This window comes from Caloenas nicobarica, chromosome 25 (assembly GCF_036013445.1).
Source record: "Caloenas nicobarica isolate bCalNic1 chromosome 25, bCalNic1.hap1, whole genome shotgun sequence".
In the NCBI taxonomy this organism is placed as follows: domain Eukaryota; kingdom Metazoa; phylum Chordata; class Aves; order Columbiformes; family Columbidae; genus Caloenas; species Caloenas nicobarica.
The window spans coordinates 5,212,320-5,234,794 of record NC_088269.1 but is presented as its reverse complement, the minus strand read 5'-3'; the positions used below and the strand labels follow the sequence as shown (position 1 = coordinate 5,234,794).

The window sequence follows — 22,475 nt, the reverse complement described above, 5'->3', positions numbered from 1 at the left end:
TGTCCCACCTGCCCTAGGGGAAGCACTGGGCATCACGAGGGAATATTTTTACCCCAGTATTATTGGGGATTTCTGCTCCTTCCCAAACATGCCTCCCCTTGGGCATGAAGCGGGGGGTGGCAGCAGGAAGGGGGCTACCCTGGCATGGCTTGTCCTTGCAATCCCACAACATCCTAAGGCCGGACTGGGGTGGTCCCACCACCCCATTGCTGCTGCTGCCTGAGGTGGATGATGCTCTGAGCCCCACCTGGGGGGAGGACACAGCTTTTCCTCGTCAGGAGCTTCATTCGGGGGTTTGGTGGAAAAGGGGTGGGACCCTCACCTGGTTTAACGGGAGAAGCAGCCCAGGGCTGGGGTTTTGGTTTTTCAGTGTCCTGGGCATTGCCAAGAAGCTGTCCCTGCGGTGTGTGTGCCCTGGGGATGCCGGACCTGTCTGGATTCCTCTGCTGCTGCTCAGCCCTGGTAAGTCCCTGCTTTGCTGTGCTGCAGCGTCTGCAATGTGGTTGCAACTTCTGCGGGACGGGGATGTCCCCTGGGATAAAAGTCGGTTTGGGGGCTCCTCCTTGATGCCCCTTCCACCCGTGCACACGGACCGGGCTGGGGAGGGCTCGGCCGAGCCGGCAGCACCGCCGCCGGGCCAGGCGATGGTCGGGGGGATTTGTAACACAAGATGCTGCTCAGGAGAAGAGCCCTCGTGTGTGGTTTTCCATCTCCTTCCTCCTCAGTAGTTTTCAAAGGCTCTAAAAATAAACTTCCCTTGTGCCTGGGGCAGCAGGAGCAAAGCCAGTGTTTCCCTGGAAAGCGTTGGCAGGTGCCCTTTTCGGGGGCACAGAACAGCCTGTGCACGGCGTGGGCCCCCACCCTGCCCCGTGCTGGGGCACCGTGCCGGGTGAGTCAGGGCAAACAGCGTTTTCTGCTATTTGAGTGTTTTCCCCCTATTTTCTGTCCCCCAGCCTCCCTCTTTATCTCCCCCTGTGCTGTTTAGACTTGCGAAACCACCAGATCTGTGCAGTGCAAACAGGCTCCGAGTCCATTTGTTTTGGAGGAAAACAGCTTAGATAGTCAAAACACGGCCTTGTCTTTCATTAAGGTTTTTTTGCTGTCTCTCTCCTCTGTAATTGTTTTCTCTACTGGCTGGAGAGCCGAACCTGCCCGCTCTGGGGACAGTGGGTTGGGATGAAAATCGGTCTCACCTGCAGAGCTGGGGGGCAAAACCTGCGGAGCGCGGGATCAGGGGGATTATCTGCTCCTTTCTGATGCTCCCATGTTGCTGCTTTTCCATGCGCGGGTTATTATCCCAGCTGCATGGCGGAGATAACGCTGCTTGCCCACGCAGCAAAGTGCTCGCAGGGCTGGGAACAGCCAGGGCCAGGTGGAAAGATGTCCCGGGGGGATCTTGGTGTGCACGATAAGTGGTTTGTGGCTTGGGGGGGACGTGAAGCATTGTCCTGCGTTGCTGCTCGCCGGCAATGAAAACCCTCCCGACGCGGCCAAAGCAGGCACTCGGAGAGGCCAAGGAAGTTTTTAAAAATTTATTTATAAATAAAAACATAAAATTACCAGTAGTTTACATCGGTCACCAGAAATAACATCAAAAAAAAAAAAAAAAACCTGCAGAAAAATAATTATCTGTACAGGCTGCGATGCGGACGGTCACACACGGCGTTGTGCAAAGGCAGCACGGCGATGCCTCCGGCGATCACATCACACAGCGCGGGCTGGGGGGACACGGGGACCGGGGACGGTGTCACCGAGGCCGGCGGGAGCGGGAACAGGGGCAGGAAGGGCTCTGCTCCCCTCGCACCGTGTTTGGCACTGGAAAGCCCTGGGTGACGTGGGGTGCGGAGCCCTCGGCGCAGGGCTATGGCTTGGATGATGCAGAAAATCCCTCCTGGGGAGGGTGTTGTCCTTCATCCCTTGGGCTTCTCTCCCAAACATCCTTCCAGGGGTCCGGGCTAAGGCTGCCTGACCTGACACGGCCCCGACATACAGCCCCGGGGCTGGGACTGGAGGCTGGGTTTCTTCCACGGATAAGGTTTGCTTTGTGCTGGGACAGACTGGGATGCCAGGATGGCGTGTGGGGGGTGCTGGGGGCAGGTGCAGAAGGCACAGACTGGTTTCCGTGTGTCACCTTTACGGGCTGCTCGAATGGGGTGAGGGGTGTGGATTGTGCTGCTTGTGCACAGCTCTGAGCCCTTGGCTGAATTTGTGGCGCGGGACGGTGCAAGATCCCCCCACAACCCTGGGACGGGGCTTCCTGGGCTGGGTAAACAAATACATTGCATTAAAAACACCATTGCACTGGCACAGAGCGGTCCCGGCTGGAGACCTTCCCCCTGGTGAGCTGGATGCCGGGGGACAGGGGAGTCACCGCTGGTGACGTGTGGTGGAGCCTTGTTATCTGCTTGCTGGCGGCAGGAGGAAATTTTAAGAGCTGGGATGGGAAACAACATGAAAGTGGTTGGTTTGAGGTTTGTTTTTTAACCAGCTCCTGTTGATGGGATCGCAAGGACGGATGGGGACGGGTGGAGATGAGGCAGCCGGGGTTCCCGGGAGGGATGGCTGCAGCAAGCGAGAGCACGTGGGGCAAACACAACCCATCTCCCCCTCCGTTCCTCGCGGCTGACCATGCCTTGGAAATTCCTGTTAATCCTTAAATCCAGTTGCCCGTCTGGCAGCTGGGGAACAGGCACGCTGAGTCCTCGTGTGTGTGAGCTGGGCTGGATGTGGCCGTGTCCGGGAGGAGGGATGCGCCGGGTGCAGCCTGGGCCGTGCTCCTTAGTAGAAGGTGATTTCGGGGGGTGTCGGCTGTAACGGGGTGCAGGGTGTGCGTGTGTGCGGGCAGGCTCCTGCCCGAGGTGCTCCAGCAGCTGAAGGACGGGAAAAGTGGATGTGCAGCCTGTGCTGGTGGCAGGAGGCGGCTCCTTGGTGCCCTGGAGATGGCACCGACCGGAGGAAGGTTGAGAAGGTGTGAGAGCAGCGTGGGGCTTCCTCCAGGCTGGAAACGCGCTGTGGTTCCTCTCGAGGACGGCGGGAAGGGCTGTGGTGTCCCTGTCCCCGGAGCTGTGCCGTCACGGCATCCCTCTGCGCCTGGAGCACAGCGTCCCCTGGGAGTTCTGCATCACCTCGTCACGCGACGGGAGATTATTTGCTCAAGTCCTGTTCCCTGACGGCCCCCGTCCCCGGCTTCTCGGTCCTACAAGGGGGCAGAGGGGACGCTGCCGAGGCGGCAGCAGGGCGAGGGGGGGCTGCTGGCACGTCACCATTGGCACGAGTGGCTTGTTCACCTCTGTAACACGACGGGCGGCGGAGGGCACGGCCGCGGTGCGACGCGGGGAGGGGACAAGGGCTGGTGAGCCGGCCAGGCCGCCAGCTCCGCAAATAAATACATGGCTCATCTGGACTGTACAAGGCGTGGGGCAGCGCTTCCCTCGAGCTGCAGGGAGGAGAAGGCAGGCCCGGCTCAGATCTCGGTGGCGATGATGTCCTCGTAGGGGACGTCGGCACCGGGTATGTCCAGCTCGATGGGCTCCTTGCCGTCCTCCCCCGCGGCGAGCTGCTGGAGCATCTTCTCCAGGTTCTGGTTCCTCTTGTACATGTGCAGGTAGCTCTGCTGCAGCTGCTTCTGGTAGTGAATCACCTTCTCCTTCTCCTCCTTCCACGTCTGCCGCTCGTGCTGGAAGCCCGAGGTCATCTGCTCGTTGTTGTCCCGCTCAGCCTTCAGCTCTGCGCGCAGCCTCTCCACCTCTCCCTGCAGCGCTTGGGCATCGTCCCCCACGGCGCAGGGCCTGCCCGCCCCCCGGGCTTCGCTCAGCTGCTCCCTGAGCACAGCCAGCTCCGTCCGCAGGTCCACGATCTCCTGCTCCAGCAGGTTCACCTTCTCCCTCAGCAGCTCCGACTCGTTCTTCTTGCGCTGGAGCTCGTTCTCGCACACCTCCAGCTCCATGGCTTTGGTGCGCAGGGAGCCCTCCAGGTCCTGGGTCTTCATCTCCAGCCCTTCCATCTTCATCCTCACCTCCTTCAGCTGAGCCTTCAGGCTGAGGATCTCGGTGGTCTTGGTGTTGAGCTCTGTCTGGGACTCCTTCAGCTGCTGCTTCAGGAGGGAGATCTCCCCCGACTTCTGGCACACCTAGAATCATAAAATCACAGAATGTCCCCAGTTGGAAGGGACCCACAAGGATCACCGACTCCAACTCCTGTCCCTGCATAGAACAACCTTGAAATTCACACCATGTGTCTGAGGATGTCCCATCACTTCTTGAATGTTGCCAGGCTTGGGGCCGTGACTTGCACAGCTGCTCCTGGAGACAGCTGGGGGGTCACGTCCAGCTGCTCGTGGTGGGACCCTGCAGCTGGCATTCCAGTAGGGCTGGCGAACAGCCTGCAAAGGTGCCTCAGAAATGTACCCTGAGCGGTTGTGGAGCAAATAAAATAGAGACGCTGACAGTGATATGAGAAATCCGTGCACGCCAGGGAGGGAAGGCGAACCCCCGTTCTGCAGCACGCCGGGCCATCGCTGTGCTGCTCCTGCACAGCCGCAGTGAAATGATTTTGGTGGATGTTATTCAGGAGGGCGAGCAGGCTCGCTGCTGAATTTTCAGCAGTTTAACCGTCTTTGTTCAGCGATGCCCAATCAGTGAGAAAATTAAGCTTAAGCACAGAGCGGAAGGTTTTACTGCTCTCTAATAAATGGCCACGGCAAGTCCCAGCAATTCTTATTTCCCCGTGGGAAGGCAGCTTTACTGCTCCTTTGGGGCAGGCAGCCTGAAAAACCCCGCGCTGGAGGTTGGAAAGGCGAAGTTATTTTAATGACTAGGGGTTTTTTTATGCAGTAGTTGCCTCCTTACGTGCTGTGAAGTGCTGAGGGGTTAAGAGGGGCAGTGAGTCCCTCAATTATACCTCGCAGAGCCTCCACATGACAGACTGGGGCTCTCCTCGGCTTTAATACCTGTCTCCTGCAGTCTGGGCTTGGTGTGTGCACCATCTGCTCTGCTCAGCCCCCCCTGGTGCTGCTGGCCGCAGGTACAGAGATGGAGAAGAGCTGCGTGGTTTATCGCTGGGGCTGTCGCCTCCCGCGCACACGCTTTGCTTTCAGCAAAGAGATGCTGCCGGCTGCTCCCGCGCCACTTACCTCCCACTGGGTCTCCTCCAGCGCCGGGGCAAAGCTGGTCTTCTCCTTCTCGTAGGACCTCAGCTTGGTTTCCAGCAGGTTTTGCTCTTTGATGAGGTTCTCCAGCTCCTCCCGGAGCTGCTTCTTCTCCTGCTGCAGCTGGAACACCTGGAGGTGAAGGACCTGCTGCGTTCGCTGGGTTTTCTGCGAGGTTTGCTTGAGCTTGCTGTTGCATTTCTGCTTGAGCCCCTCCAGCTCTTCCTTGCAGCGCCGCTGCTTCTCTTCATACGCCTGGCAGGAGCTGATTTCCTTCTCCTCGAAGCTCGACTGAAGCTCCTGCAGCTCCCCCTCCCTCTCCAGCAGCTTCTGCTCCAGCTCCTGGATGGTGGACTCATCCGTGGAGATGGGCGAACGGATGCAAGTGGTCTTCTCGGCGGCGTGGTGGTGCGGGGCTTTGCCAGGGTTGAGGATCTTGTTGCCCCCGTCGGAGAAGGACATGGCCTTGAGGCTCATCATGTTGCTGTCCTGGATGATGGCGCATTGCAAGATGTTGTGGGCTGAGCCCCCGAAGCGGCTGATGGGTCCCATGGGGGTGACGAGGGGCTCGAGCTGGTAACTGCTGCTGGTGCTGTGGGTGGGGAGGCTGGACATGGAATTCCTGCCGGAGTCGGACAGACCCCCCGAGCACAGCGCCGGCTTCAGCTCCTGCTCCTTGGCTTTGTCCGAGGGGTGCAGCTGCTGGGAGAGGTGCCCCCCGTTCTCTGGGGAGGAGTGGAGGATGGCGCCGGAGCGCGGCAGCACCGGTTTGAAGGCGGTGGGGCGCACGGCCGGCTTCTCCGCACCCTGGGGAGAAGAGCAGAGACATCAGCACAGACACCGTGGCCTCTGTTCCCCTCCATCCCTTGTACCCCCAAAGATAAGACCCCCATGGCGGGGATGGCTCAGGTCTCCATCAAGGGCTGAAGGCTCAGGAGGATGCTGAAATTTTTCACGCTGAGGGCGGTGAGAGCCTGGCCCAGGTACCCAGAGAGGTGGTGGATGCTCCATCCCTGGAGACATCCCAGGCCAGGCTGGACGGGGCTCCGAGCAACCTGAGCTGGTGCCGTTGTCCCTGCCCATGGCAGGGGGGCACTGGGGGAGCTGGGAAGGTCCCTCAAACCCAAACCCGTCTGTGATTCGATGATTCTAACCCTGCGGCGGGACCTGCAGCCACTTCGAGGGCAGATGCAGCCGTGCACTAAAAACCTAATGGCACTGGGGACACCCCCCACCTCTGGGGCCACCGCGTGCCCTACTAACCACTTCCAGCTGACTGGGAAAGGGCATCAGCTTCTGCGGCGTGGGCGTCCCGAAGTCCACGCCGCTCGTCCCGGCTTGGCCGCCCAGCTCCCCGCCGGCAAGCGAGGTATAGTCCGCTCGGTGGGAGCCGTGCGCTTTCTGGCTGACCTTGATGTAAAAGAAATCCTCATTCTTGCTGCTTTTGGAGCCGGACTTGTGGCTGGAGTCCTGGGAGAAGCCGAAGCGCAGCAGCCCGTCCGAGTACCTGTTGAGCTTCTTCAGGTGGGACGACTTGCGGAGCTTGTACTGGGAGGCTCGGCAGTGCTTGCTGTGGAAGCTGTGGCCGGAGATGAGGCTACTGACGCTGCCCATGCTGCTCCCGGCGGGGGGACATGCGGCGGGGGGAGCGCGGCGAGGGGTCCGGGCGGCGGGAAGAGCCGGCGGCTGCTGCGATCATAGCAAAGCCCTCGCTGCACCCGGGAGCCGCGAGCCTGGGGGAGCGAAAGAGAAGGGTGAGAAACGGGAGCGGGGCGCGACGCTGCGCCCGCGGGTCGAGCATCATCTGGGCATCGGCAGGAGCGCGGCGGCTCCTGACGATAAGCACAGCTTTGCATTTGGGTGCGAGCCGCATTGTCTTGCGCAGGGGATTGTGCAAAGCGGGTCTGTGAAGCTCTGTGTGCACAGAGGGTTATGAGATACAGGACTCTAGAAATAAGGAGGAAAAGGGATTTGTGGTGGTCTTTGGGTGCCTACTAGGCATGAATTTCAACGAGCCTCCTGCTTGTGCCGGGCTGGATGGATCCCATCTCCTGACAGCCACACTCAGCACCGCGAGATGGTCACAACCTCTCCTGTGTTGCTCCCTGATTTCTCTCCCATTTTCAGTGCTCCTCTTAACCTACCTGCAAAGGGATGCTGTGAGGCTTAATTACACTTAGTGCCTGTGCAGCACTAAAGAAGACGAGAGGCGTTATGTGTGTGCTAAGTGTTGTGATTATGGTTCAGAGGTATGCGGGGCTGTGCACTAATTCTCTTTGCTATGCGGGGAAAAAAAGGTAAAACAAAATACCGGCTCCTGGTGGCCTTTGTGACACTTGGCTCCCAGTGTCAGGGCTATAATGGAGATGTGCCTTCCATACAGATAATTAACGGGTGAGGTGGGGAGAAGGGAGAAGAGCCGCTCGTAGGCAGAAGTTAGTGTGTAATCAAAATGGGCTAAATCCTGGTAAAACATCACTCGACAGTGGGAGAGGGCTGGGAGAGGGTTGAGGGAAGGAGGGAGCAGGGACGATGTGCCAGAGCATCATCCCTGCCTCATCCTCAAGGCCCAGAGTTGCTCCTGTGTTTTCCCTTCATTACAGGAGGCGCAGGCTCCTGCATCCTGAACAGGGCAACGCCAACCTGTGCTCATCCCTCGGCTTTACTTGTTTTCTTTTCCTGGGCACCCAGATTGATTAAGTGTCAAAGAAAAGTCCCAGAAAGACAGAATATCCGCTTTAATCCCTAAATCCATTTTTGAGAGATTAAGTAAATCAGAACCGAGGTCTGAACTGCAGCCTGGGTGCTGATATGCTAAAAGTGATCGATGACTTCGGTTTCATTCATTTTTGCAGGGTAAGAGGCACAACGTGTGCTGGGGGGGAGGAATCGCTGCGGGGAAGGGGATAATTGGCACGGGAGGCTGCTCCGCCAGCCCGTGCTCCCACACCGCGCTGCCGCGGATGTGCCTGCACGAGGGAACAGGCAAAGTCACAGCAGCAAAGCTGCCAGTGACAGTGACAGCAGCGCGGGGACAGCGCTCAACATGTGCCAGCGACCGGGGGAAAGCAGCCGGTGGATTTACAGACACACACGGCAGAGGTGTCGGGGGGCCTTGATGCCTTAAAACACGGAGCGGCCCCTTGGGCAGACGCACCCTTGGGTTTTTTTGGGTGCCTGCAGAAGGCAGAAGTGTCGGGGGGAGAGCTGGGACTTTCCAGCCTCTTGGCAGGAGGCGTTTCAATCAATCCCAGCCCTCCTACACATGCCTCAGAGGGCTGGGCACGTCTTTTGCTTCTTCTTCCCTCTTTCGATTTAAAAATGAGCACTTTGAAAGCCGTGGGGGAGTTGGCATTGATGCGCAGCGTCAGCAGACAGAGAAAGGCTCCGGAGCCAGCCCAGCTGGGAGCACACGAGGGAGCGGAGGGCGCAGGCTCTGGGCCACCTCCAAAAACTGGGGACCACACTCGTCCCCCTTCCTTGTTCAGTGTCTGTGCACATCCTTGTGTCTTTCCCTGCCTCGCGTCCAGTGACTGTGTGACTCCGCAGGGAGCCAGGTGGGTTTGCTGAGCCAAACAAAACCCAGTCATTATGTACATACATAGATACTGATAAGCACGTGTATATTTTACGGGGTTTTGCATGCTGGGTGACAGCGATGCCACCGTGCCAGCCCCTCTCTGTCCCTGCAGCCCCCGGCCTCGCCGGGCTCTTGGTGCTCAATGGGATCCCTCTGAAATGTGCTTTGCCCTGTCACTCACCAATTAACGAGGACCGAAAGCCAGAAAAGACACAGGCCGGTCCCTCTCACTCTGCTGCCTCTGTAAACAAGCCCCTCAAAGCTCTTTTGTCGGCGCGGCGGTGGGGAGGGGGCGACGGCACGAGCCGCACGTCGGTGGGACCCCCGGGTCGGTGCTGTGCCGAGGGGCAGCGCCTGTGCTCCCCACCCCTTCATGGGGTGGTGATGCTCACCCATGGGATGGAGCCCCCCAAAAACACCTGCACAGCGTGAGCCAAGCCCGCAGGATCAGGGGCTGCACACGTGGATGCACCCACTCTTATTTTTGCAGAAATAGAGGGGAAAAAATGAATGGCATCCCACACTCCTTGCAGTCGTGCCTACCCTGCAATCGCACGTGGGAGAGCGACTCTCCCCATCGCCTCCTTTCTCAATGGGCTGCAGGAATTTCATCTTATCTCCTCACAACACAGTTTCTTCAGAGCATTTTCCTCTTCCCTGAATATTTTCACAGGCAGTTGCTTTCTCTCTGCCTTCCCCAGACAGGTCAGCTCAGCAAGAGCCTTCGTTTCCTTCCAGGCATCGCTGTGTTACTGTCTCCCTGCTGATCCTGTTCTTCTCCCCCCGGTATGCGAAGCTTCCTTCTCCCCGTGCTCTCTCGCCTACTCCTTTTTCCCCTCTTGAATTATTATTCATCATTTCTGTGCAGATGCACCCACACATTTGGGTTTTTGTTGGGAGATGCGGAGATAATACAGAAGCAGCAGCAGCAGCAGCTGCCAAGAGCCTGGATCCAGGAGCAACCTCCTTCCCCCTTCCCTCGATCCGTGCCCGGCGATGCGCCCCTGTTTTCGTCAGTGATTCGGGTCTTTGAGACACCAGGAATGTGTCCCCAGGGGAAAAAATGGGCAATTCCACCGTGAAAAGCCACACATGTGCTACCTGCAGCATCTGACTTACGTTTTAATCAAGAGAATGGTTTAATCCAAAACTTGGGAGTGCAGCAACCCTACTGAGCTGGGTTTGGGATCCGCAATCAAAACCCGATTCCGATTTCTGGACGCCCAGCCGCACATGCTAAGGAACGCCAGGCTGAAGAGACGGACCCATCCCCGGCTCCGTGAGCATCAGAGGCCGGCGCTCAGCCCGCAGCTGGAGCCAGGCTCTCCCAAACCTGCTCGTTGCGCTCTCCCCAGCAACAGGGCTTGGAGAGCCCCATCGGCAGAGCCGACCTCGCCCTGGCCCCGTCATCTTCCCCCTAATCAACGCTAATGGGGCTGAATTGGAGCACCGCCCAGGCAGACGCCGTCCTCGGTGCTCGATTGTGGCTGGGTGCCTGCGAAGGGCCCCGCGACAAGGCTTTCATTCACTCCAACTCATTGTCCGCCGCTCATTCATTGACATTCATTGGGATCGTTTTGATCGGGAGGCCGGGAGTGAATTGAGTCCGGGCTTCACAAAGCGGCGCACCATGTGTTCTGCCCTGATTTGCCATTAGTGAAGGGGGACACTCCAGATGAAGAATAACCAGCCTCAATTACACGTTGCATCCACTCTAATAGCCCAGGAGTCCATCACACTTAATGTTATTTCGATGAACACTGAGAGAATTCACACCCGCTGGCTGGGGCTTGTTAGAGGCGCCGGCAGCGGCTCCGGCAGGGGTGTGGGTGGCTTGGCGCCAGCGCGGCGGTGGCAGCCGGTGTCCCCGCCGGTGTCCCCTGGCAGCTGGGCTCTGATGCCAGGACCGGTGATCCCGCTGCAGGCCCTGGAGGTGAAGGTGCAATTGCTCAATAGCGGGGGGGGGGAAAAAGCAACAAAAAGGGAATCTGCAGCCTTTTCGAAGCGTATTGCCAGCGCTGAGTTCTTTGCACCCAGTTCCTGCTGGAGAGCAGCTCGGGTTGAGGTTGCTCACGCCTGCTGGAAAAGCCAAAAATCAACACTAAACTCAGCATCAGCTTTGGAAAGAGCTTGAAGAAGCTACAAACACCTCTGCTACAAACACCTCTTTTCCATCCACCGAGCAATCGAGACTCTGATCCTGACCAAGGATGAGTCAACAAGTGGCTTTAATGGGAGCACAAGGCAAAATGGTCCACGTGATGATGTGGGCGACTGGCTTGAGCTGTGCTTGGGGAAGCCGGCACTAGAATCAGAGGAATTTCTCGAATTAACAATGAATCATATTGGCAGGGCAAGCTTTAGAGATGGGACAGTGTCATTAAAAGGCGGCTGTGCTGGGATGCTGATGTCCCTGGCCAGCCCGCGTTTCCTGTGCACAGAGCGACGAGGGATTGCTGGTGCTGAAAAGCCAAGGCTCTCCCCTGCACAGCTGCCGTTTATGTTAAATAGCTCCATAGAAAAGCAAATCCAAACAGCATTATCAGGAGCTGGGCTTGGAACAGTCCCGGCCACCCTCCTGCTGTCCCTGTCCCCCTGTGACCCAGGGAGGGGATGTCCCAAGGAGGAACTGGCCCCAGACGATGCATCGCCCCTGCACAGCAACCGCAGGGCATTGTGGGAATATCCCAGCACTGCTCTGGGAGCATCGCGCTCTGTGTTATCACCACCTTGGCTTGGTCTATAGCTCTTCTTTATGCTCCTGGTGCCACATATTTCAGCAAGTGCCTCTCAGTCCTATCCGTGACATCCCCAGCTCGGCTTAGACGAGAGTCTAAATGCTTTCTCACTCTGTTTTAGGGTAAATGCCACTCCACGACCCTTCAGCTCACAACCTTCCCTCGAAGACACCTCTGTGCCTGTGGCACCCAGAAACACCCAGACCTCTCCTCGTGGCTTCGTCCCTCTCCTGCCGGCAGCCCCGCACTACACGAGTTTGGGAGCTCGTGGGTGATTCACAGCACCCACACCAGTCCTATCAGTCATGCTCCCGGTACAAAGGAAATGCTTGTGTGAGACATAGCTAAATATTCCTGGGGTGGGGAGAAAGATCTTTTCAGCTTACTTAATTCCTAAGAGCATCTGGCTTTTCCTGCTAATGAGTAACTAATACTGCAATTAAAGCCCTGCTAATTGGAAACTCAGAGATGCTCTGGTCCTTGCTTTTGTCTTTCGCAGGTTTGTGGACTCGCCGGGGCTGTGGCAGGGACACCTGAGTGGCGATGCCAGCGCCCAGGAATGGCCACCACCTATGGACTCGGGCAAGTTTTGGGAAGGGGTTTGTGCATCCCCGGGATGCTGTTGGGGAGAGGATGCTCTTACCGGGGTGGACGGTACCACCCATGGCAGCCCGTCCCTGCGAGGCTGGCGGGTGCAAAGCGATGTCGCCTTCCCTCGGCAGAGGGCGAGGGGCCCTCACATCCCCACCATGGGCTGGTTATTTTGGGAACCGTCTGGGGCTGGCAGCTGGTGCCGGGGTGGGTGACAGCTGAGCGCGGCTTTCACTTGGGATCCGCGAGGCCCCTTCTCGCGCATCTATTTCCGACCCTGTAAAACACAATCTGCCAGGGTGTGAGCACAGGGGGGGACATCCAAAAAAGCTGGTTACAAGGGGCTGGCTTGCCCGAGGCAGCTCAGCATCTCCGTACATCCTGCAAGTGCCTCTGAGCGTGGTTGGGAAGCTGCAGAGATGCTGTTCTTTAATCCCTGCCTGCACAGCTCCCATGCGGCGAGGTCTGTGCCTGGTGCTCATCGGCGGAGCCGCAGCCCGACCGGTGAGGTTTGGTGTCCTACGCGTCTCCCACGCGCGTTCTCTGGGGTCTGACTGATGGAAAGGGTTTGCCTGCCTAGCTAAAAATAGCAAGAACTTCATGTAACTTGAGATGAGCCCTAAATACCTTTCCTCCCAGCTTTCCGATTCCACGGGCTTTGCACATGTCATCCGCTGTCCCCCTAATTATGGGTAAAACAGTAATGAGGGACAGTGAGCCTTTTTCCCCAAGTTATGACATTATGGTAGCACCAAGGGTTTATTTCCCAAGCACCAACCACCAGGACGTACCTGGACTAAGGCTCTTTCTGCTGCAAAACTCCCCCAAGAGCATCCAGGGAGAAGCATCCTCTCCATGTACAGGGAAAATTTAGAAGTGGAGCTGCAGGCTGCCATGGAGACAGGGCTCTGTTTGCAATTTTGTTGCTTTTTATTGTCTCTCCTCCTCTCCGAAGTGGTTGCAAAGCAGCCAGGAGATCTTCTAGCAAAGGAAACTTCTCCATGTCAAGTCTGTGCTTGGCTTCACAGCACCTGAGCCCCAAAACTGAGCTGTGCAGTATTTCTGTGCTGTCCTGCCTTGTCTGTGACACTGGCTATGCTGAGATTTGGCTAAACTATGGGTATTTTTGTACATTGCATGATGCTCAGCCAAGTGGGAGCTGAGCAAAGGCAACTTCTGCATGTTGACGAAGAGCAAATCTCAGTCCTTGCTGCAAAAAGCATCTGCTGTGCTGCTGCTGTCTTCTAATCCTTCAGCTCCCTCTCTTGCTTTCCAGAGTGTTCCATGGCCCCATCCCTGCTCTGCTCAAACAAGCTTCAATGCAGCAGCCACAGAAGGAAAAGACGACAAATTCAGCTCTTGCTTCCTATTTTCCTCCTCTTCTTTTTTTCTAACTTGGCCCATTTTGAAAACCACCCCTTTAATGCCTGGCTGCCAAATGGAGCAATTCTCTCAAAAGAGAAACGTACATCAAAATTGCGAGGAATATTCAATTAACCTTTAAAGGAGATCATCCATAACTGGCTTACAGAGATGTCATTTAATTGTTTAAAAAAATCAACACAGGCACTTGCATCTCAGAGGAGCGTGTCTGTTGAGACACTTCTGGCTTTTGCTGCTCTTACCACTGATGTCTTGCTAAAATTAAACACCTAAGTGTTCCATCCAACATGCATTGTGATCTAGAACCTCTGCCATAGTTATCCGTGCTTGGGCAATATGGCAAGTGGCCAAATTCACCCCTTCTACATCTAGGAAACCTTGATAAACTTCTCTTAGGAAATGCCATGGCTGGCAAATAGCTCTGTGTCATTGCATGATGACAAGAGGAACCTTTCGGAGGCTTTTTCTCTTCCAGAAAGAAGGAGGCGAGCTCGGTCCTCTAAAAGTCAGAGGCTCAGGAGATAAGGTTCTTTGGTACATGATTAAAAATCCCTTTATTCTAAGGAGGAGAGCGTGCACACGCATTGCTACCCTCTGGTGGAAGGAGCTCCTTTTCACAGAGGCCATAGGCTGCAAAGGAGATGGATGGAGATCTCCTTTGAGCTCAGGAGGAAAACTTCAGTGTGCGAGGGAGAGGAAGGTCTGAGCTGCAGTGCTGCTGTTGAGAGGAGCCGGTTGCAAAGTGATGCAGGGTCGGTATTTGCTCCTGCAGCTCCAGACTAATCCCAGCTGCTTGTGCAACGGAGTGTCCTCCTTCCCCCAGATTTTACTCTCCAAACCCAGGCAGTGACCACATGTATGCACATTCAGGGCTTCTCGGAAACAACCCCTGGAGCCTTCCTGCCCAAGGGGGTGCTTTTCTTCATGTCAGCAAGCGCAAAAACCCAACGGCAGCGAACAATCCGTGTAGGAAAGACTTTGTGACCCACGTGCCAAATCTTTGTACATTCCCTGCTATTTTTAACTAATCCCTGATGGCAACCAGCCACTGAGGTCCTGCCCACTGCCGACCGCACGCCTTCGCCTTCACCGCTGCTCTCCCCGACCCGGGGGCCGCACGCCCCACATCTCCCCCCACATCCTTCCTCCCGCTGCTCCTCCTCGCTCTCCCTGCCCACAGACGGACACTCTGCAGCTTATACCTACAGAGCTGGAAAAAAACCATGACAACAAACCCAAGGGTGGCCAGTACACATATAATAGCAAATAAATTAGGCGGGGCGGGGGGGGACTTTTAAGACCTCCCAAGAAAAAGAAATATTTCTAAACCACATGTAAGTCAGTGGTTAAGGGGACTAGGGGAAAAAAAAAGGCTTCCAAGTTTCCCAGCAGTGCTAAGCTTTTCCTAAGCGCTGAGGATTAAGGTCTCGTGCCTGGGGCACAGGGCAGCACTGCCCGAGGAAAGCCTGGGTGGCTCTAATATCGAGCGGCACCGGGCCACGGTCCTTTCTCTGCCTGTCTGTGCTGCTTTGCGGAACATTTATAGCACCGGTTTCCCGTAAAGGCTGCAGTGATACTATCTTTTCACACTTGTCCACGCAGCACCTTGCACCACGAGCTCTGCTGGGATGCCTGCGGGTGCCGGTGTCCCGCGGAACAAGCTGGAGCTCAGCTGCTGGAGATGGGGAGGGCTTTTTCCGGTGGTCTCAAGGAAAGCAGGTACACGACCCAGCCCTCGGGTGGGTTTTGCTCCCTGTTGCACTGAGAGCGGCTGCTCCATGGCTGCCCACCTCTCCGCATGCCGCAGATGCCTCACCTGAGCGTGTGCTGAGCATGACTGTACCTGCCCGCAGCAAAACAGAGGCTTTCAAAGAGGGGAAAAAGAGTGATTTAGGGCTAAGGATACCATGGGAGGGACAGGACGGGAGAGCAGCAGCAGCTCCCTGGGGCAGCATCCCTGTTGCTGCCATCTGCAAGGGCTTAGCTCTTCTCCTTTCTCCGGTGCCTGGGGATCTGCTCCCCGTACCCTCGGCACGGCAATCCTGCCCTGGAAGTCCCTGCGCCTGCTTCGGTGGCTCGGCTTTTCTTGAAATCTCATTTTCCTGCCTGAGTTTCACATTCATTTGCCTCCCACCGCTTCGCAGCGCTGCCTGCCAGGGAAGAGTGACTAAGGGGTGGGTGGAAAAGAACGACTTCAGACCAATTTAGCAGCCTGCGGTGCCAAGAGGAGGAGGGTCACCCGGGGAGCAGGAGGGACACCGGCACAGCTGGGGGCTTCGGGGGCGAGGGGGCTGCAGCCCCTCGAGCGTGTGTGTGCCGCAGGGCTGCGGCTGGCGGCCTGGCAGGAGCCTGAGAGCATCCCCCGGAGCGTGCGATTGTGTTCCTGAGTGCACTTTTGCAGCTGCCATTAATTGCCCCCACCGCTGATTGCACTGACAATTTTGCACTTACAATTCTTTGTCCCACTGATTAATGGCCCTGGTGATTAATTGCATGGGTGATAGTGCACAACGGCTCTGCAGCCCCTCGGAAAAGCCTGGCTGCAGGCGTAGGTGTGAGCCGGGCATGTCGGCGCGGCACGGAGGGGCTCGGGGACACGGTGTGTGACAGGGGTTCACGGACACGGTGTGTGACAAGGGCTTGGGGACACGGTGTGTGACAGGGGCTCACGGACACGGTGTGTGACGGTGTGTGGCTGCAGGCTGGCGGGGGAGGCTGGGGCCAGGCGAGGAGCAGCCGAGCAGGCTCTGCCCCGGCAATGATTTCAAAGGGAGGTTAATCAGCGTCTGGAGCGATGGTACCGGGAGGACAGACAGCGGAGACTCGGAAGGACTTTTTTCCTGCTCGTATTCCATTGCTGCAGCCCCTAGTGAGGAAAACAAGCTCGATTTGGACAACCTCGGTAGCTGCTGCGGGAACACAAGCCTGCTCAGGATAATGGGTTGGATGCCAGCCCCTCTGCGATGAGCACACAGGTCACACATGCAAGGAGTTCACAGGTCTCCGCTCTCTTGTTAACACAGGAGGGAGAATGAAACCCCCCAGCATTGCTCAGCTGGAGCATCCCGGAGCTGACTTCTGCCACAGCCACAGCAACGCTCCAGCACTGCTTTTAAAGGCAGAGGCTAATCCCTGGCTTTTCAGGACCTGAGCGGGCACCCCTGAGAGCTGTGCATCCTCTGGTCAGCCCTGACCTGCCTGCCACACATCTACCTGTGTGCACAACCCGGCCCAGACCCCGCAGCCTGCACCGTGCACGCACACCCGGAGGAAAGCATCGCCGCTCAGACCTGCCTGGCCAAGGAAAGGCTAAACTGCTTCCAGCGCTACCTGCCTGCACGCTCACATGCAACGATACCGCAGCCAGATGCAGTGAGTATTTGCACGCAGAGGTACCCGATGTCCGCACAAGCCTCCGCGCTTGCGAATCCTCTTCCACCCACACTGCCCACCCGGCTTGCTGCCCCTCCTACCCCGCGCACACCGGCACTACGGGCAAATAATTTCCACCAAGGGCAAGGCAGCCCCTTTCCCGAGGATGGCACAACACTGATGACAACAAACCAAAGGCATCTGCTCCTTTCTCTCTCTTCCCAGAGAGCGTGGGGACCGTGGAGCCAGCAGCAGCCTGCACCAAGGTGCTGAACGTGCAGAATTTTCTCGTTGCCTTGAAAAGAAGTTTTCCAGACTTCAGAAGGAAGTGGAAAAGACAGAGCTGAGCCCTGTGGGAGCCGAAGGCGGCTCCGACCTGGCAGAGCTCGCAGAGGGATGTGCTGCCGGTGCGGGGGGGGAGGACGCGCGCTGGATTTAACCCGCTCTCCCGGGCAGCTCCGACCCTTTGTGCCCGAGCCCCTCGCCTTGTCACCGCAGGGTCGGGCCGGGAAAGGTGCTGGGGGCGCCGGGGGGGGGGCCACGCTGCCCGGCCCGCTGAACCCCAAAACGACGCGCTCCGCTCGCAGCCCCCTCGCCGCGCCAAGCGGGGGGAGTCCCGGCCGCGCAGCTCAGCCCCCCGACCGCGTCCCCTGTCCCCGCAGCGCAGCGACACCCGGGGCGGCCCGCAGCGCTCCCCGCCACCCCCTTCCCCGCGTCCCCTCCGTCCCCCGCCGCGGGGCTCGGCCCACCTGGGGTGGCCGCTGGCTGCTCTGCGCGGCGGCGGAGCGCTCCGCGGGGCTCCCGGTGCGCGCCCGGCAGCAGCATCCCCGGCGCGGCGGCGGCGGAGGAGGAGCCTGCAGCCCCGCGCATCGGCCCGCCCCGCCGCAGCCCCCGGCCTTTGTGTGCCGGCCCCCCTCGTCTCGTCCCGTCCCGTCCCGTCCCGTCCCTCCCCGTCCCGTCCTCCGCCCCCGCGGGGAAGCGGCCGCAGCCCCGGCGCGGCAGCGCGGGGTGTCGGTGTGTTGGAGAAGTGTGTGGGGGGGTTTGTCCTTTTCTCGCTCTGGGGCCAGAGCAGATGCTAAAGCGGAGGACGAGTGAGAGGTGCTTGGGGTAAAAGCGGCCGGATTTGGACCGTCGGTGCGCCCGTTCCTGCCCGGCCCTGGGATTGCCTGGCGCCTTGGAAAAGCTCTTGGGGAAAAGAGCCGAGAGCCCGGGGAAAGCAGCCAGCAGCCAGGGAGCTCGCCCGGCCGGGAAAGGTCTGGGCTGAAGAGCCTGTTTTGCCTGATTTGGAGCAGGGACTTGAAGCGGAGTCTCCAATGTCCCCCGTTTGGGATGAGCAGCGGGCTGGGCCAAGGTGTGTCTCGCTCATGCCACGACAAGTCCTCGCGGCAGAAAGAAGGACACGTTCTCCAGGTCTCTGACCACAGGGAACCGAATCGGTGGGGCCGTGGCCAGAGCCATCCTAGGTGCAAATGGGGAAACTGAGGCACGGTACCTGCAGCCCTACTCCAGCTACAAGGAGCACGGAGGCAGCTGGGGTCCCAGGTGTCAGCAGGGCCTCGCCTTGCTCGGACCGATGCTCAGTTCAGTGGCTTTGGCTCTGCAAACAAGCCCCCCCTCGGCTGCTCTGCTGCGAGTGCCCGTGTGCAGACGTTTATTGGGCAGAAAGACAAATAAACACAGGACAAGAGGGAGCTGAGCCACAGTGGCGTGTGCACGGGTGACTGCTCCCATCCTGGCTCCAGCGCTGCCAAGCCAGGCAGGAGTTTGTGCACGACCAAAAACGTCCCAAGAGCAGCAGGCTGGGGTCAGGCTGGGCTGAGGGCCACCTGTGGGGCTGGGAATTCCTGTGCCGTGGTGCAAATGTGGGGGAGACCAGCCTCCTGACCCCTCCTGGCCTCGTCTTAGTGCTGAGCCATGGGGAGGGATGGTCTAAAGTAAAAACCTCGAGCATCCCAGCTAAATCACCTTCCTGAAGCGATACAGGCTGGTATCAATTTCTGTAGCCCAAGCAGGCGGCGCTTGTCCACAGGTAAGGCCCATCCTGCTTGTGCAGATGTGATTTTTCCAATATTAGGAGGAAGCCAACCAGGTTCCCGCATGCGCTGTGAATTCCCAAGCACTGAGCAGCATTCGGTGCGTCCTGCTGCTCCCCGGGAAGCTGGAACCAGGTTGGAGGTGCAGTTGTGTTCCCACATCCCTTCCCTCCCTGTACGTCTGCCCCTGGGGAAATCTGTTTGCCTCCTTCTTCCTCACCTAGTCGTTAATCTCTTCCTACACGGAGGCAGGTTTCCTATGTGCTGAGCGAGCCTGTTTGCCGTGCAGAGCTGACGCAGCGCTCAGGAATTCGCGGGGTGGCTGGCAGCACATCTGGACTTGCCCCGTGCGCGGTGCTGCGTGGCCGTGTCCCGGTCAGGTATGCAGCGAGGGATGCTCCCCCCACGCCGGCACACACCTGCGCCGTGCTGGGGAGCAGCCGGCGGCTCCTCCGAGCCCCGCGTCAGCTCCTGCCACTCTCAGTGCTGAGATGGAGCTGGGCCGGGGAAGACGGGAGCCCCAGCGCGAGCTGGAACATCACGGCGGGTGGCTGGGTGTGCAGCGGGAGAGCTGCGGCCGTTCCCTTCCCAAAGCTGGCGTGGGAAACTGTCCTGGGTGCAGCATTAGTGTGCACATCCCTGCACACGCGCCCAGACCCGGAGAGGCAGGTGGGCCCAGCAGGACCCCCAGGAACGAGAGGAGCGCAGGTCCTGGGGCACAGGGGTTACTAGTCTCAAACTGGGGCTGTGCACCCAGCAGGTCCCCGTGGGACTGGGCTCTTGTCCCGCAGATGGTCACGCCGCGGTTGCCAGCCTTTGGCATGGCTCGAGGCGAGCGGCTGGGGTTTGGCGCTGGGCTTCGTTTTGCTTTGCTCTGACGCCATGTGAACAGGTAAGAGGTCCAAACCGGAGCAGCAAGGTCTGCTGCTGCTCTGCCTTCCACCGGTGTGTGCCCGGATCCCAGCCCTCGGCTCCCACTATCAGGGCGTTTGACACCGAGCAAAAATAGTTACACCGGGGTGGAGCACGGGAGAAGTGAGGTTTTAGCTCTGCACAAACCGCAGGGCTTTGATTTATGGAGCTGGCGCTCGGCAGACGAGATCCACCCCCCTGCTTTTTTTAATATTGTTTCCTGGCAGCTTAGTCGGTTTCTCTGCTGATTTGAGCAACGCTCCCACAATCCTGCGGGTGCCTTGTTGCCTTGAAAGCAGTCAGCTGGAATTTGCTATTTTAGGACCTAAAAACTGAAGAGAGGAAGAGGAGCAGGAGCAAAAAGAAGAAGAAGAGGAAGAAGAAGAGGAAAGTGTATTGGTGTGAGCGCAGAGGAATGGTTTAGCAGGATTTCACTCAAGGGGAAAAGGCGCACAAAAAAAATTATGATTCATTTTCAGTCGAGCGGAGCTTCGTGTTTCTATAGTAAGTCATAACAAAACACGGCGGCAAAGCCAAGAAGTTATTTGTACCAGATGGGCCAGGGGTTGTATCTGCAGCTTTTCAGGAATCGTCCTGACTTGGGCAGATTTTGCAGCGATGCAGCTCGGGAGTTCAACCGTCACGAGGGGGGACGGGGGAGCCACAGCCTCGCTGTGTCCCTTGTCTGTCCCCTGGCTGGGGGGGCCGTGTCCCACACTATCGTCGCCCCATCGGCCTCGTGCTGGAGCGGCTCCTCCTGGGCTGAAACTCGTCCTCCCCGGCTCCGCCATCCCCTTCGTGTCAGCACTCGCCCCGGCTGCCGCGTCCTCGCCCCCGCAAACGAGTCTGACTACGTGGTGTTGCTTCACCTCCCGAGTCCCCTGGAAGCTTTCCCAGGGCGAGGGAGCCCTGGAGAGCGCGAGGAAAGGGCCCTTGTCCAGATTTGGGGTATTGGGGAGCAGGAGGTGAATGCTCAGCCCCTGCCCATCATCCCAGGGGGATGCTGTCCCACCAGCGCAGCGCGGAGCTTGGATTTCCCCGCTGCTGGGAGCTGAGCCCTGGTGAAAGATCTCCCTGCAAACATGCCCCAGTCTCCCGCCTTCATTAACAGAGAGATTAAAATTTCCTCCAGCAAAATCCAACCGAAAAAAAAAAATTTTAATTCCACTTTTTGCACCCTCGCTGCAAACGGGTGATGCAATCCCAGCGACTTGTTTCCTTGGGGAGTTGGAGGTGCCGGAGTCTGGCACCTCGGGGTGCTGCTGGCAGCGCCAGGGCCGGCAGGTCCCGCTGAGTCAGTCCCTCATCCCTTCCACTTGCTAGTAGTCTTAATCACTCAGCGTAGTCATCCTGGATACAGCCTTAAGTGGATTTGCACGGATAGCTTGAATAGAGTCCCTCCTTCCTTATATTTTAGGATAAGCAAGAATGACAAAGACAGGGGTTTTTCCTCTTTTTTAAAGATAACAAATTATTTACAAATCCATTGAAATTGGATATAACTTAAACTAAGTTCATACTAATTTTCTGCTCTGTAAGGATATTACAAGATAATAAGATCAGTGATAAAAGCAAGAAGTAGGTGTGTTTAATGACTTTTTTCCCCTACAGAGCTATGAAGCAATATTGGAAGAATGAGGCAAGACTGGGAAAAGGAAATGAACCCGCAAAATGCTCCGGAGGTTTGGAGGGCTCTGAAGGAACAGGATGAAGCTGTTGGTATAGTAAATAACACCTTTATTTTTTGCACATGAATTTTCAATAGCGACACAGGCCCCAGACATGGGGCCAAGCTGGGAAGCGCCGTGCTTGGCCCTGCCCTGGGACTGGGAGATGAAACGCAGAGCAGAAGAACAAATGTTTGATCGTTTCGGTGGGGCAGGTGGGTGACAAGTGACAACTAAGCTGTGAACCTGCTCGGCGTCGTTGCGGAGGAGCCGCGGGGACACGTGCTCACCCGGGGATATCTTGCAGAATAAAGCAGCAAGTGCAAGATAGCGAGAGAGGAGCTTATGTGTGCGGGCAGGGAGGACTCGGGCTGGTGCTGGTGGTGGCTGCTCCCGTGTCCCGCGGGCTTTGCGTTAAGCCTTTGCCAGGCTGTCGTGCATGGGGTGATGCATATTAATCAGCTCAGCCACCAGCTGATAGCCCTGACGCGATATTGTCCTTATTGTGCTGCACAAAGCGATTTCCAGCCCGGGCTGGGGATATTTCTTGTTTTGGTCGGGGTGGAGGGGAGAACCCATCCAGTTAATCCCCTCCAGCCATACTCTTCCCCATGGGGTTTAAGCGAAGTGACGTGGCAGCCACACCACACTTAGCTCTCTGCTCTCTCTCCTTGCACACTCTGTAATTTTAGGTAAAATGAAGCCAGTCAAAGGCGGAATGAAAAGTAAACTCCACGTGGCTTTCCCAGCCTAGCAGCAGACTTTCACTTGGTGAGTTTAAGCCTTCTTAGACCCGACTTTGCTCTGAGCTCCCTTTCCTGGAGCCCCGACAGGCAGCCAGCAGCCCCGGTCCCAATCCCAGCCAGTTTAGTAGCAAAAAAACCCCAAAGGTCATGAGAAAAGTGTATCACATCCGAGCTTATAAAGGCAGACTGGAATTTCCTCTTCCACTTCTGGGCTTCATCTGTTCCTTCCCCATTAAAATTAATGATCAGAACATATCTCAGCTCCTTGGTTGCTCTTCAGCCTCTCTTTTGCTCGATGGTAAAATAG

At 57.6% G+C, this 22,475-nt stretch overlaps 1 protein-coding gene and 1 long non-coding RNA gene across 2 annotated transcripts; one reads left to right on the top strand and one right to left on the bottom strand.

Annotated features, from left to right (window-relative positions):
* Window positions 1-1,599: 1,599 nt before the first annotated feature.
* Window positions 1,600-17,630, bottom strand: LZTS1 (leucine zipper tumor suppressor 1). Its single transcript, XM_065651671.1, has 4 exons — window positions 17,560-17,630; window positions 6,410-6,879; window positions 5,132-5,953; window positions 1,600-4,129 (listed from the first exon to the last, which is right to left on the bottom strand). The coding sequence occupies exons 2-4, from the start codon at window positions 6,758-6,760 to the stop codon at window positions 3,464-3,466; spliced, it is 1,839 nt and encodes a 612-aa protein (XP_065507743.1). The 5' UTR covers window positions 6,761-6,879; window positions 17,560-17,630; the 3' UTR covers window positions 1,600-3,463.
* Window positions 17,631-20,089: 2,459 nt separating this feature from the next.
* On the top strand, window positions 20,090-22,193 carry LOC135998342 (uncharacterized). The gene is made up of 3 exons (XR_010607530.1): window positions 20,090-20,259; window positions 21,367-21,474; window positions 22,115-22,193. It is a non-coding gene; the product is annotated as an uncharacterized LOC135998342 (long non-coding RNA).
* Window positions 22,194-22,475: the final 282 nt, after the last annotated feature.